Here is a 16,065-nt window from a genome sequence, read left to right as displayed (position 1 = left end):
CAAATGAAAACCTGTAGGATTATTCCGCAACAAAAAAAATCAAGTTCAGCTTGATTTTAAATTTAAAATCCGGTTACTTTGGTCGTTTCATAGACGTAGCTAGTATTTGTATATGTGAGCATTAATTATAATTATATATACATATACATACATACATACATACATACATATATATATATATATATATATATATATATATATATATATATATATATATATATATATATATATATATATATATCTATATATATAAAAATAAGTTGTCTGTGGATCTGTGGATCAGGTGACGTCATGTTTCGGCTGACGTCATGAAATTAGTTGCCATCATTTTTGCTTTGAAGGTGACGTCATTCAAGTTATATAAGACATATGTTCGCGTAGAAATCTATTAATGTTTAAGTTTACAATGACTGATGAAGATGCTCAAAGAGTCTATGCCAAAAAACTTGCTGCTGATAGAGAAAGTCAGAAAAGAAAGCGTGCCGAGGAACTACCAGAGCAACGCGAAAGCAGACTTGCTGGTAAAAGAGAAAGTGAAAAAAGAAGGCGTGCCGAGGAATCAAAAGACCAGCAGGGAAACAGGCTTGAGGCTGATAGAGAAAGAAAGAACAGAAAGCATGCCGAGGAACTACCAGAGCAACGCAGAAGCAGACTTGCTGCTAAAAGAGAAAGGGAAAAAAGAAGGCGTGCCGAGGAATCAAAAGACCAGCAGGGAAACAGGCTTGAGGCTGATAGAGAAAGAAAGAACAGAAAGCATGCCGAGGAACTACCAGAGCAACGCAGAAGCAGACTTGCTGCTAAAAGAGAATGTGAAAAAAGAAGGCGTGCCGAGGAATTACAAGAACAGCAAGAAATCAGGCTTGCTGCTGATAGAGAAAGTAAGAAAAGAAAGCGTGCCGAGGAATCACAAGAACAGCAAGAAATCAGGCTTGCTGCTGATAGAGAAAGTAAGAAAAGAAAGCGTGCCGAGGAATTACAAGAACAGCAAGAAATCAGGCTTGCTGCTGATAGAGAAAGTAAGAAAAGAAAGCGTGCCGAGGAATCAGAGCAATCTGAAAGTTATCGCCTGGCAACCCAGTCGATGATTATAGCTTGAGTAGATGTGTTCAAATCGGGACAATGTCTAAAATTTGTCCCTATTGCAAGGCCTTGAAATTCAATGGTGAAACAATGGGAATGTGTTGCGCCTCAGGAAAAGTTAAACTTCCTCTATTGGCTGCACCACCAGAGCCATTGAAGACTTTCCTTACTGGAACTACGTCAGAATCTAAGCGTTTTTTGTCAAAAATCAGACAATACAACTCATGTTTCCAAATGACGTCGTTTGGAGCCCAAATCGAAAATCCAGATCAATTTATGTCTACTTTCAAAGTAAAAGGGCAAATTTATCATAAAGCAGGGTCCCTTCTACCATTCTCAGGCGAGAATCATAAATTTTTACAATTGTACTTCATCAGTGATAGAAATTCTGAATTGAATGCACGTTGCGAAATTTCTCCCAACGTTGAAAGGACAATCGTTTCCCAATTGCAACATCTTTTCCACGAAAATAATAATTTAGTGCGTCTGTTCAAAACAGCCATCGATTTGATGCCTACTGATACTCATAAAATTGTTATTTCCGCTGACAAAACGCCTCCTGGCCAACATGTGCGTAGATACAATGCTCCGACTATCGACGAAGTGGCAATCGTTATGGTCGGTGATCAGTTTTTACCTCGAGATATTATTCTACATAAGCGAAACGCTCAGTTGTTAAGAATTGCTGAAACTCATCGATGCTACGATGCCCTACAATATCCTATCATTTTTTGGGATGGAGCCGACGGCTATCACTTTAATATTAAATTGATGAATCCAGCCACTAACAAAGAAATGAATAAGAAATGCAGTGCAATGCATTATTATTCCTATAGACTAATGATTCGGCAGGATGAAGAAAATTATATTTTAAAATGCCGTGAATTGTTTCACCAATTTGTCGTGGATATGTATGCTAAAATTGAATCAGAACGTTTGCTATATATCCGCCTGAATCAGACCAAGCTCCGCTCTGAACAATACATTCATTTGCGAGATGCAGTTATAAATGACGACTTGCCGTAAAAAAAAAACAATGGAAAACCTAATAGATGCCACAATCTTGACAGGGCCTTATGAGGGTGAGGCTGTTCTTATTCCTCGCATTCCCATGATTCCAACGGATCTGCTTTTTCAATTTAAAAGATTGCAATTCCCAATTCGATTAGCATTTGCAACCACCATCAACAAAGCTCAAGGGCAATCACTAGAAAAATGCGGTATAGATCTTAATACAGATTGCTTTACCAATGTACAATTGTATGTTGCATCTTTGAGGGTCGGTAAACCTGACAATCTATTTATACGCACAGACAATGGGACAGCGAAGACTGTTGTATATTCACAAGTTTTACGTAGTTAATTTGTATTGTATCTATCTATCTATCTATCTATATAAAAACGAGTTGTGTGTATGCATGTTTGTTTGTTTGTAAAAAGAGCGTTTGCATATGACGTCATTATTAGTACATACGGCTTTGTATATGGACAGACAATGGGAAAGCCAAGAATGTTGTATATTCGCAATCTTTACGTAGTTTGAAACACATATATAAATCTATCTATATTCACAGGTGGGACACAGGGACACAACTACAATGGCGCGTAACTAATATGGCGCGTAACGACTTACGCGCGCGGGGGGGCTTGGGGGGGCGCGAAGCGCCCCACCAACTAGGTGTTGGGGTGGCGCGAAGCGCCACCCCAACAGCTAGTATATATATATATGTATATACTGATACTGACCATTGTACCATTATGGATCGGCTTTCTATACATAGAAAATTCTAGGCTAGGAGTATTTTTTATGATTAAAACATCCAAGAAAGGGAGCTTTCCTGAATCTCCCAGTTCTATAATGATCGGTATCTACATTTCTCGTCAAATCACCCTTCTTCTGTGAAAAGAGGGGTAGTATTTTCTTTAGTTGACAGGGTTCTCTGTTCACGTAATTATGTAAAATCTGAATTAGATTACGTTAAGATATTCTATTCTCCAATTATCCAATCAACCTTACTGAAAATACCATTGATAGACGATTAAAAAAGGTAACACATGAAAATAGGGAGCCCGTCCCCTTGATTCAGTTACACCGGAAATTGAGAATAAAACTTTTACTACATTACCATACATCTCGAAACTCAGCGACAAACTTGGAAAATTTTTTAAAAAACATAATCTCTCCATTTCTTTCAAAACTGAACGAAAATTTCAACATTTTTTCAACTCGGGAAAAGCCAAAACTAACCCTATACTGGGTTGTGGTGTCTACAGAGTCTCGTGTTCATGTGGAAAATTTTACATTGGTAGGACCCATGAACAGCTAGGGGAACGATTGCATAAACACAAAATTTCAAGAGATAAGTCCCTGAGCTTTGAAAATAAAAATGACAACTTTGATTCAGCTCTGGCCAAGCATATATTCGAAAATACTGAACATTTAGTTGTTTTTGAAGAGGCAACTTTAATATTTACTGTAAATGGCCTACCGCAATCTTTTAAAGAGGCAATTGATAAGAAAAAATATATAAACAAAAATTTGGCAATAAATAGAGACACAGGAGATATTTCCTTAAGCCCAATTTATACCAACTTAATATTAAAAGACTCTACCAATATTTTCGCCCAGTCTAATTTAAGACAACCTGTCCGCATTTCTAATGAAAACTAAAATTGCAGACAGGCAAAATATGTTGTAAGGCAAAGAAAACTTGTTCAATCTAATTGGTGAATTCTCTTTCATTGATTTCTGGCTGGTTTTTGATTCAGTATCGTTCCTCCTCTTGTCCAATTCACTTCGAAAGGTTAGATTTTGTTATTCTTTGCTTCTTTTTTCTTAGCACTGAGGACGAATTGGCGGAGGTCCTTGTCGAAATATTTGTTTCTTTTTCGTCTTCATATTTTGCTACTGGTTGACAAAATCTTTTTTTCTCCCCTATTTGATTTTATTTTTCATTTATTATATCCTTTCCTTTCTTGGTTTCATGCAACGTAGAACTCGACCGTTTCTTCTACATAGTTCAAATTTGACCCCCACTCCCCCCTCTAAGAAATACATCCTTCCATGTATCTGAAGTACGTGGATCTTGGACAAAATACGCAATTATTCATCCCTTTTAAAGATAATTCCGTTAAAACTGGTATAATTTTAATTATCTCTACGAGGTTACTGTAAGAAAACATTTTGGCTTGGCTGGAGTCAGATAATACACTTGTACAGGATACTAAATCAAAATATTAAGATCAATAGTTGCAAAAGGCTCTTCCCAAGCGAGAACAAAAAAGGGAAAACTAGGACACTTGCTAAAAAATCGAGCAATTTAAGATTAAAAACTTCCTCTTGATTCATTTTCTACCTCTCACTAATTTCGGTCGTGTTCCCTTATCGCCAACGATCTTTTTCTCCTTTTCTTCACACAAATGTTACATTAGCGTTTTCACTGTAGTACTTACCATAGACAGGAGTTTTTCCCGGTAGGACAACAACAACAAGCTGTAGACCAGCAAATGTAGATTTTAAGTATCTAAACATAGGCTCAACTTGATCGGGCCCAGTGGCATATTTACAAAAGCAGGGCTGACCAATGATCGGCATCCCAGCGTCATTACTTATTTTCTGAAGCTGCTGTGTGAAATTTCTGTAAGTAAAATCATTTAAAAAGTCAATACCTGAAGATAAAAAACGGTATCAAATAACGCTTATGTCTACTAAATTCGAAACATAAAAAAAATCAGTGGCTGGTACAAGACCCCGGCACCACGCCAGCACATGCATCGAACGCAGCCAACGAGAGGCCCGGTCGACCGCCCCCAAAGTGTCGTAACGCCACCAGCGCACTGCCGCCAGCCGAGGCGGCGTCGTTCCACTGACTGAATCAATTTGCACCAATTCTTTATTGCGTCAACCGCAATGTTGGAGCTTTTCTGTTCTTGTTTGGTTAAGGATTTCAATTTTCGTGCTTAGAAATCCAGAGCGATTTTCAAAATTAAACAAACAATTGCTCAAACAGATAGTTTACAAGAATTCCTTGTGCTTACAGTGCAGGATTGCCACCCCTAGTAATTTACCACGATTTTTGTGATTTTTTATATTGCCAAAACAAAAAAAAAAAACACTAAATCAACCAGAACATTAAAGTCCTGTGATTTTTTTTCACCGGGTGTCAACCCTGTTAAAGGTGTTTTTATTCAGCACTAGTTCTTGCAGCGCATCCATTGAATAGACAATTGTCTTTCGAACAGACACCAGATTAAATTCCAGGTAGGAACTTGAGATTTAAGAACCACTCTATTTCAAAACATCTTGGTACAGAAAAGAATAAAATTACTTGAGTCCTCGACAAAAGCAGGTTTTTACAAATAATGAGGTTTAGATTCATTAACATAGCAGTGTTACTTAAAACGGGAGGTTCTGATACAGAAAATCCTCAGCGTCCTAACTGTTAAATTTTGAGTTTAACATTGAGGACAATTAATGTGTTTCCATATTTGCCATAAACCCACTGGAGGCGTAATAACTTGGAGCAGATTAGGAGGTGTTTAACTAAAGGACAGGGACCTAATTCAGACATGGAAAAAATGAATGGGAGGGAAACTACAAATACAGGTTTCCCTAATCACCATCTCAATAGTTATATCTATTATACTACATGAAAAATTAATTTTTCTCTACTTTCCGTGTCTAAATTTTCTTAGTAAGTATTTAATTAGTTTGAATATTTCACCCATATACAATGGTAACCATTTTAAATGCACAGATTGTTAATGGTAAAGGCCAAATTGTAATCGCCAATTCTAAGCTTGAGTCTAATCTTGTAAAATAGGCTACTGCCCAATTTTGGACAATGGATCTTAAAATTGAAATATCTCTATCATGGACAGATTCAATCACTGACATGTGTTGTGAAAAAAAGTGATCATTTTTAAATTGGCTTGGCGATAAGATTTTAGTCAGCCAATCCCAACTATCTGCATTAGGTCCACGATTAAGAACCATATGTCCTCGTTTAAGGAAGATAAATTTTCGTCAAAACATTTGTCCAAGATCACATACTGTCCATGTACTGGGGGTTTTTACCTTCAATCCTCTTTTATGCAGTAAATATGATCTGGCTGTTCCAGTCACTTTCACACATTACCTCTCACACCATGGGTGCCCATAAGCTGAATTCCCCTAATGGCACTCATACACGACCTTTACAAAGTTGCCCACTGAAACCCAAATAAAAACTAAGTTCACATTCCTTTTCACTATCTTACCCAATAGAACTGTCTGAGTTGTCGTTAATAATTACAGTCTTTAACCTTTTCAGTTTCATTTTCTGCCTATGTGCGGTCTTCTCACCGAATCTCTTCACAGCCTACTTCTTTGTTTCGCTTCCTTTTGTTGCTTAATTGTTTTCTTTTACATCCCTTCTTTACCTTCTTGGTAACAAAGACAGCTTCAATCTTGCCCTTTACTGATGTATCAATGAGCACTTTTTCTCTGTCCTTCTTACTTCCTTTAAGCATTTTGTTTTCTTGGTGGCACTGGGATGTGGCTGTACTTGTGCAAGTGTGATTATCCTGTTTTACAATATCTCCAAAATCACAGAGCTTCTGAAAGCATTGGGTGAGAAGATGGCAGTACAGGTAGGGGAGTTCGAAATTTTGAAGAGCTTTGCAATTTGGCACCAGCTTCATGGGCTAAAAAAACATTTGGTTGGAGCACTGATCTTCATTATCAAAACAATTTAGATTGAAAGGGATATACCTTCCAAATCCCTTCTGGATGTTTGATGGTTTGAAAGCTAAGGAGAAAGGTTTTCCTAGCTACCTAGTCACGATGTAAATAGTGACAGTTCTTCCAGGATTGTTGACTATCCATATATCCATGGATCAGTTGTTTTGACACTTGGGTGGGTTAGAGAGAGAAATATCCAATGACTGCAATGGGATGGTATTACAGTAGTATTATCCCATGCTCCTTGGCATAGTTTACCACATTTGGATGAAGATGAGCATCTGCTTCTCTGGTGACAGTAGCTTCTTAGCATCAAGAGAAGCATGCAATTGCTTCACAAAATATTTGTTTTGTAATTTATAAAGATAGAACCTTTGATCCACCTATGAAGATAAGAATTGCTATTCCTAGCACAGTGTTACAAAGATGGCCTCTTATTAAAAAAAAAATCCATACTTTCAGGCTTCCAAATGTATTTACACATGTAATTACACAGTGGATTAGTAATATATGAGTTGGTCTGTCTATTCTTAAAAAAATCTGTTAACCAGGCATTTCAACCTTGGGAGGCCTAGATTGTAGCCAAGTATAGATGTACGACTTGTATGGGTGGGCGAGGGCAGCATTTGAAAAATGTAAAATCGCCTAAGAATATGGTTAGACTTAGATCGTTGTAAACACTTTGAGATTTCTCAGGATCAAGCTTATATGGGATAGCAAAAATGCTCTCCAATAAAAGCCTGGTATTAATTACATAATGATAAAAGAAGAAAATACATAAAATTAGGTTTTAAGGATAATTGTGGATAACAGCGAGCGACGCGCGAAGCTTTTACCTCATGAATAGGCCCAAATCTTCCTTAAAATAAAGTTGGGATTTAAGAAAAACTGATAAAATTTAAATATTTGCAGTCAACGATGACCGCACCGGCAGCACAACGCCGACATCCCACGGGGGCGGCGCGGGAAAATTATCAGCGGCGCGCTTTGGATATCCTTCGAATTATCAAGATCTTACAACTAGATTCCACTTCTATATTTGATACATGAATGAATGTACGAATCAACAAATATTTTTGCCTTAAATAAAATCAATTGACAAGTTCTTTTTACTACCTGCTAATTTACAGCAGGAATTAATGAGACAATTTGATATTAATGAGGGAAATGCAGAAAAGTAATAATGTAGGCTAATTATAGTCAATAATTAGCCTACAATATTAAATTTGCTTATTATTGCCACTTTTTAGTAGAATTTAAGAGTATTTGACTTGATTACAACCTTTATGTGTTTCCAGAACTCCGAAACCAAATCCGACTCCAAAGGGTTCTAATACTATTTCTATTACTCCGACTCACACTCCACTCAGCAAAAATTTACTAAAACTACAACTGCGACTCCACAACCCAACTTCTAATACCACAGAGCGATAATCTGACCCGTATAAAGTAAATAAGAAATCTACAATAATGAAGCATAAATAGCTAAAATACCTCAAAGCGTCTTCTCTGACAGTCCTTTGCGGAGCGAAGCAAGCAATGGCCCATACGCGAATTTCGACACCTGTAAAGAACTGTTTGCCTCTCATATCCCAGACACCTTGGTTGGGCAGAGCTTGTTGTTTGGTCTAAAAGGAGAAAAAAAAATTATAGAAAACGAATATAAATACTACAAGGAAATAGAGTTGGTTGATTTAAAAAGAGCAAATTGCTATTTGGCAACATCAAAACGGTTCTTCAACAGCAAACCTTATGATAGCATATTCCTTAATTACTACTCATATTTAAACTTTTATGTTTATTCAGTTTTTTCTGGCCATTCTTGGAGCAGTTTAAAATGCATTTTTTGATTTGCACTTATTTCATTTTACCTTAAATTTAATTAATCGTGGAACCGGCACTGTCATACTAAGTATCTCCCGTAACAAATTTACGGAGAAGGTGGTGCCTCCCTTGCAAATTAATTTAGATAACAAATTATCCATTTTCAAATTTTTTAAGAACAAGTAGAGAGGGGACTCAACAGATTTTAGAAAAAAATAACAACAACAAAAACTTCTAAGAACTTTCAAAATCTAATCTAGGAAAGGAGTATACATCAGACCAAACAATAGAACGTTCTAAGTTTCAGAGAAAAAAGTGGCAAACCTTATGTTTGACAAAGAACGACATATAAAATCTTTATTGCCGAATTATCAGTGTCTCCAAAATTCCTAGATAGAGTTTTTCTATTAGTCCCACCTCGAAACTTGGCCCAGAGAGCTGCTTAAGACGGTTTCAAGAAGAACAAAAGTCAGTACAATCACAGGGGGTGTCCTTTTTTCAGATTTAATTTCATATTTTTATTTTTACATTTTTTCTTATTTCACTTTTTTTTTCTTGCACTGAAGACGAATTAGTGCAAGCCTTGGCTAAACTATTTTCATTTTCCTGATTTATTTACCAGCTGAAAAATTTTCTTATTTGTTATTCTTTTTTTTTATGATTAAGTCTTATTTCTAAATATTACTACTGAATCATTCCGGAGATAAAACGTCTGTCCAGGTCAAGGTTAAAGAATTCAGTATTTATAAATTTTATATATAAGGAAATAACAAGATATAGAATCTATTTATTACAAATTTAATGCATATAGAATTTAAAATAAAATGAACCACAACATTATAGAACCTAGGATCTATAAGTTTGATATACAAATAAACAAGAAGATAAAGTATTTATACGTTAAAATACAAATTTAATATATAGAAAAATATGAATAGACCAACTTTTATTTCTTTTTCTAACCTTGTGGAATTTGAAATCTGACCTACATTCAAGTATGATCTCCAGTTACCCTAATCTGAATCAACCTTTGTCTTCAGAATGGTTCAAGGCTGACAGGAAAATTAAAAGAAAAATACAAAAAAAAACTAAAACAGACTGTTTCAAGTCAAGTAGAAGATTTTGATTAAGTGACTTTATTCCCAATAAAAATAAATACGCAACTGTTGCAGCAAGAATATTTAACATTAAAGCTTACATATACTTCAGAGTATATAGGCTACCTACAAATAGGATAAATGTTTAAAATTTCAATATTTGTTATAATTAAATTAAATAATTAACAAACACTGACATTTCAATTATCGAATACAGCGTTTTTCAAAATGTGAATCGCAACTCAGTACCGGGTCATTGGAAAACGATGCAGGTCACAAAAAAGAATTAAGTAGAATAAAAGTAAATAATCATATAATTTTTGTACATCAATAAGATATTGGCAATAGTGGCAAAGCATCCGAACCCTTTGACACAGCTCTATCCCCCCACGCCAACGCGTTGTGCTACAAAATTGCGAAGTGTTGGGATTCTCCCAGGACGATTCCCACCCATTTCCAGGCTCAAATATTTTGACTTCTCGGCCCCTTACAAAACGGCTACATCGTCTAATTTTTCTTCAAGGGGAAAAATGCAGTAGACAAGTCTTCATTAACTGACGTTTTAGATAATATTATTAATATTTTTTTAATATTGTTTGAATTATTTTTATGAAACTTATATGCATAAAACAACCAAATAAATATCTGGATTTTTGTTTTTATTTAATTGTTATTTTTATTATAAAATATATCTTGCTAATTAGCATTATGCTAATTACTAGTGCAAAATACTTTTGCTAATTACAGCAAAATTGTTTTAATTTGCAAAAAAAAAGTTTTTTTGGGCAAGATCGGTTGAAAACCTTCAATGACTTTCTACTAGTCCTAATCTCCCTCTGTTACACAACGACATAGAAACCAGCGTGTCCTATTACATCTAGTGTAAGCAAACTGAAATCGGTGCTGACGATATCTATGAAACATGTTAATGCTACAGTTTAAATTAAAATGTAATTTGAAAATCAGAGTATACGATTTCACTGTAAAATTTGAAGTAGACTGAAGGACCAGAAGAAGTCCAAGTGCCTGGTTGACTAACTGAACGAACACTAGTTGTACGCTATTAACTTGTTGCGCTAATTGCAGCAAAATTTGAAGTGGCAAAAACGAATTTGGGCAAGATTGGCTGAAAACCATCCATGGCTTGCAATTAGTCCTGTTTTCCCTCTTTTACACAACGACATAGAGACCAGCGTATCTTATTACATCTAGTGTTTGTTCACCTGTGTTACCAAACACACAAAACTTACCCTGCCACCATACTGGAGCTTTGGGGGAGGTAGTACTCGACCCCTGACCTCCATCATACCATTGCTAATATTCAGTCCAAATTCTTGAACGTAAGGATCGTTATTGAAATCAGCTTTCCGAATCAAATTGTTTATCTCTCGCTCGCGATCTGGAGCCGACCGAGCTGTAGCTTTGATCATAGTTGAAGTCTGCATATCTGTCAGCTTTTTGATACACCGTTGGCCAGCAACTATGTTGCATACCTGGAAAACAATTGATACGTTTTGAAGGCAAGAAATGATAAAGAAAGAACAGAAATTAAAATAAAGCAATTATCAAAACTTTGGCAGTACAAGAATTTTTTATCGCAAATAATCTCACTCTCGACTTGACTAAAATTCAAGCAAAAGATCTATATATTAGACATTCTAATACATGGGAAATACCAATATTGTTTCGGCTGCGAAATCCAATATGAAAAATGGCGTAACCCAAAACGCAATAAAATGCAAGAAAACGGACTAAAGCTTGCTACGGCTTTATAAGGTTTTTTCCATTCTGGGAATCAAGAAATGAGTCTGAATAAAAATATCATTTCTCCTAAGAATCGAAACTTTCCCAAGATGCATTCTCCCTTTCACACTTTCAAATATTATTGAAAAAGGAAGCACTGAGTACCACCAACCGACTTACTGACACACACACACACACAAAAAATCCAGCTTTTCTACGAAATCATTCGTTTGTTGTTAGGGATTTTGGGACACGAGCCCATTTAGGAGTTTTCTGCTTCCACGGTGTCAAAAGATGGAATTTGCCACAGTATCGTAGTGATACTTAATGATACACTGAGAATACGCTTCTTCTGGTACTAATCTTCGTCTTCGGTCTTAGTTGGAGATTAAGGAGAAACACTAATTATGGAGTCATTTATACTAATTATAGTAGCACCAATTTTGGAGACTATCCTTTTTATTATTGCATTCAGCTAAAGGAGATTAAAGAGAAACACTAATTATGGAGTCAATCATTACTGTTACTGCGTTTGGTTAGAGGAGATTAAGGAGTAGCACCAATTTTGGAGTCTATCCTTTTTATTATTGCGTTTGGCTAGAAGAAATTCAGCAGAGACGCCTGTTTTTTGAGTCCAATCATTTTTACTACTGCGTTCGGTTAGGAGATTAAGGAATAACACCATTTTTGGAGTATATCATTTTGTTACTCTTTTTGGCTAAAGGAGATTTGGAATCTATTATTTTTACTCACAGTATTCCGTTAGATTCAGTCCTACAGTTTAGAAGGCGAAAGCTGGCATGACAAGGGTCTGATCTAAAGAACCTTGACCAACAAGAGTTACTGTCCCTTATAGTGCCTCTAATAAACAAATAGCAGAAAAACTAGGAGTTTAACACATTTTTTTTCTGGGTTTCAATCAATTACAGATGCAATACAACAATAATCAATTAAAATTAACGAAATTATAACTTATTAATAATAAACTAATAAATGCAATTCGAATTTGAAAATATGATTAATAAATTTACACTTAATGAGCTTAATCGATACAACCAACTAAACAAAATTGAACAAATTACAATTAAATTTATCAACCAGAACTACTACTAACAACAAGTATGCAAACTTTGTCAATTAAAAGACCAAGAGAAATGAAATAAAACTTACTTTACAGAAAAAATGTATATTAATCTTGAAATGGGTAGAAGGTAACTAATATTGAAATTAAAATAAAAGCAAAACAAATAACCACTATGAATAGCCAGAACCACACTCCGTTCTTTAATAAGGTGGGATAGCACGATATCAACTTTTATGAGTCAATTTAGGCTCATTTTTACCTTTGACTTCATTGTTAGGAGTAATTTTTCTTTGCTTTCAGTTTCATTTCTTTATTCAAGGTAATTTTTATTTCTTTTAAATTAGCTTTTACTTTTTAACTGAGTCAGTTCTCAAATTTTGATTTTTCCTTTTTACTGTTTTCTTCAACTTATTACTTGAAAAATGCTGAGTGTATTCCTTTTAGAATTTAAAGGCTGAGAGATAGAATGTTATCAAATGCTGAACTCTAATAGCAATGTTTTCACTTTCTACTTCTGTTTCTATTTCTACTTTTCTTCGTCTCTTCCTAATCTTCTAACCTGCATTTGATAATTCTATTAACCAAAAAGAAAAACAAGACATTCCCTCAAGGAGCAAATAAGCTTGTTTATACTCCTGTCCAACTTGTAAATTTGCTCCTATCCAATTTCTATTTGCTTCAATTAGCTCTTACATTTTAACTGAGCCAGTGCCCAAATTTTGTTTTTCTTTTTACTGTTTTTTCAACTTAATATAATAATAAGAATAAACAATAATATTTATTTATAACCTACTCATATCACAAGATAAATATTAGAGTAAACACTAAAAAAAGGTACAAAAAAAGAAAAAGTGTGGTACAATATCACTTCAGAAATGTTAACTTCAGAACTTAAAAGCTGAATAGAGAAAATATAATAACTCCGCTAATCGGTTCAGCACGAAAATCTGACGAAAAAAAAGCTCAACTCGATCTACCATTTGGGTCACTCATCCCCTTATCCTAGGGATGGGACGGCATCCAATGTTTATCAAATACAAAACTCTAATAGCAATGGTTCTACTTTCTACTTCTGTTTCTATTTTCATTTTCTAATTTTCTTCATCTCTTCCAGCACTTCTAACCAACGCTTGATAATTTTACTAAGCAAAAGGAAAAAAAGACATTACCTCGAGTGGCAAATAAGTGTGCTTATGCTCCTGTCCAACTTGCAAACAAGGAAGGTGAGGATATCTCAGTTTCATTTTGTACTTGTCTAAAAAGTATTTGGCAACGGTGCATTCAACTGTTTGCCCATTCTCAAGTTGCAAGGGGAAAGACTGCATTTGAGCTGGCCTCCGAGTAACATTGCAAACGCGGTATTTCCGCCTCATTTGTCCACAGTGGGTTATTTCAATTTTTAATCCTTTGATTTCCTTTGTAAATTTGACACGTTGAGAGTCAGTGAGCGGTTTACGTTGCTCGTTAACATCACGAATATCCAAAACTTCGCACATAAATTCAATGACAGGTTGAGATTTGTAAAAAGCAGTGGCAGATACTGAAAGATAGGAACACAATTTAAACCAAACGAGAATGGATATCCATTGAAATAATAAGAACAACGTTAAAGGTTTAGCATTAACCTTAATATTTTCTGGATTTCAATTATTTAAAAAAAAATTTTAACGATGTGTATTAAGTCCTTTCAAGTTAATCGTGTTTCGGAGTTCAAAGATACTATAGCAATTGCGATCTACAATAATTTAAAAAGACTAAAAAAAAAAAACATTTACACATTTACAGGCGGGAAAATCCAGGGGTGTCAAATCACGGGAAAGTAGGGCGGGGGGGGGGCTAGAATTCTTTTCCAATTTATATTAAGAGCATACAAAAAGGGTATTTTTGAGAGTCTAGAGGGAAGGGGAGATTTCTTCTTCAATTTTTTTAATGAAAATATCATACAAATGTATTTTTCGAAGTCTCAGAAAACTGGCGCCCCTGAAAAGACCTTGTCATACATCCGAGCCCAAGATCAAAAACATTCCCCGCCAAAAACAAGTATAGACACCGCTGGTCGACCCCCCTCCCCTCCCCGATTGGCGCTACTGAAAGAGTCTAGTCATAGATCATCTTTCCAGAATCAAAAGCCTGCCTTGACTACAGTAACAGTTGCAAACATTTCTTACTGGCCTATGTTCTACAAACGAAACTAACCCCAACTATTTAAAATCAACAAATATAACTCATTGGAAAAAAAAAAATAGCCTTAGGCATCTCATTAAAATAAAAATTTGATAATTCAAAAATAAACTGGTTCTTGAAGTAGTACAAGCTGCTTTCAATTCTCATTACACTCATATACCTCTGTAATGAGTTTCTGTAATTCATATATCGCCCTATATCATTTTGTATTATCAGCAAGATTCCAACACGGCTTTATTTTACTTATCCTTGGTAAAAACAAGATGCTGAACTTCCTTTCCATAAACCCGCAACTTCATAGCCTTTTTTTTAAACACTTTGGACGTGGCCCCTGGTTTGGTTGCAATTTAATGCTAGGTAGTCATTCCTTACATTTATATAATTCTATTAAGCAAAAAAAAACCTTAGTGTTTTAACCTATACATATGCCAAATAAATAAAATCATAAGAGGGGAAAATCCGTCGACTTTTTGCCCCCCCCCCCCAAAAAAAAAAAGAGGATCTATTGCTAATAGCTAATAACCGATAGTTTTTTTTTTAATGCAAACAATTATTGTAGATATTCTACAAACTCATAATACAAAAAAAATGCAAAGATCTAAATATATGCCAATTACTAGGTACTAAAATAGTTTAACGCTTGGCAGACATATTTAACAATTAACTGTAGGACAAATGTGATTTGACCTCACTTTCTATACTTATAATGAAAGGTCAGTTATGGCAAGGCCACGTTTTACGGATGATAGATTGCCAAAAACTGTGCTTTTTGGCCATCCATCCTGGGCCAAACGAGAATGAGCTCGTCCCTGAATGGGGTGATAAGAGGTCCTAAGAAAGGATTCAAAAGAAATTGAATCTGCACAGGAAGGGGTAAAATGTGAAGTTTTGAATAGATCAGGATGGAGGAATAGTATAAGCAGCTGTGCTAGCCTTGGGTGGTTTGGTGCTGCAGAGCTGTTAATAGTAGCAATAAAATATTTTAAGTTGGCGATTTGTGTTCAAGTTACTTTAGATATACTCTGTTAAATGTATCAAAAATTTTACAAAATAAATTTTCCCATTTTGGAAGAACTATTACCAAAAATTAATACATAAAAATTCTAGGCTTTTTGTGGTTTAGAATCTTATAAAATTGAGGCGTCATCGATCCCTTTTCCGTCAAACTCGTCAGGCCTACTACTCTGATGGTTCATCAGCTCCTCAGCTTTATTTTATTTTTGCATCAAGATATTCGTTATCAAAGTAGGAACAAAAAAAACAACAGCTTTAAAAATCTTAGATATTCTCACAGAGCAAATGAGGTTAGTTAGTCTATTCTTTATCTAATT

The 16,065-nt window shown here is 35.2% G+C and overlaps 1 protein-coding gene across 1 annotated transcript in view; it reads right to left on the bottom strand.

Moving 5' to 3' along the window:
• The window catches only part of LOC136038130 (protein argonaute-2-like), a gene marked incomplete at its 5' end in the record, with an annotated part of 52,596 nt that overhangs the window by 25,160 nt on the left and 11,371 nt on the right, over nucleotides 1–16,065 (bottom strand). The window contains 4 exon segments of the mRNA XM_065721155.1: nucleotides 4,534–4,718; nucleotides 8,297–8,430; nucleotides 10,974–11,216; nucleotides 13,720–14,090. Coding sequence (XP_065577227.1) covers nucleotides 4,534–4,718; nucleotides 8,297–8,430; nucleotides 10,974–11,216; nucleotides 13,720–14,090 — 933 coding nt within the window.

The sequence above is a fragment of the Artemia franciscana genome, chromosome 17 (assembly GCF_032884065.1).
Source record: "Artemia franciscana chromosome 17, ASM3288406v1, whole genome shotgun sequence".
Taxonomy (NCBI): domain Eukaryota; kingdom Metazoa; phylum Arthropoda; class Branchiopoda; order Anostraca; family Artemiidae; genus Artemia; species Artemia franciscana.
This window is presented reverse-complemented; position numbering and strand designations above follow the sequence as displayed.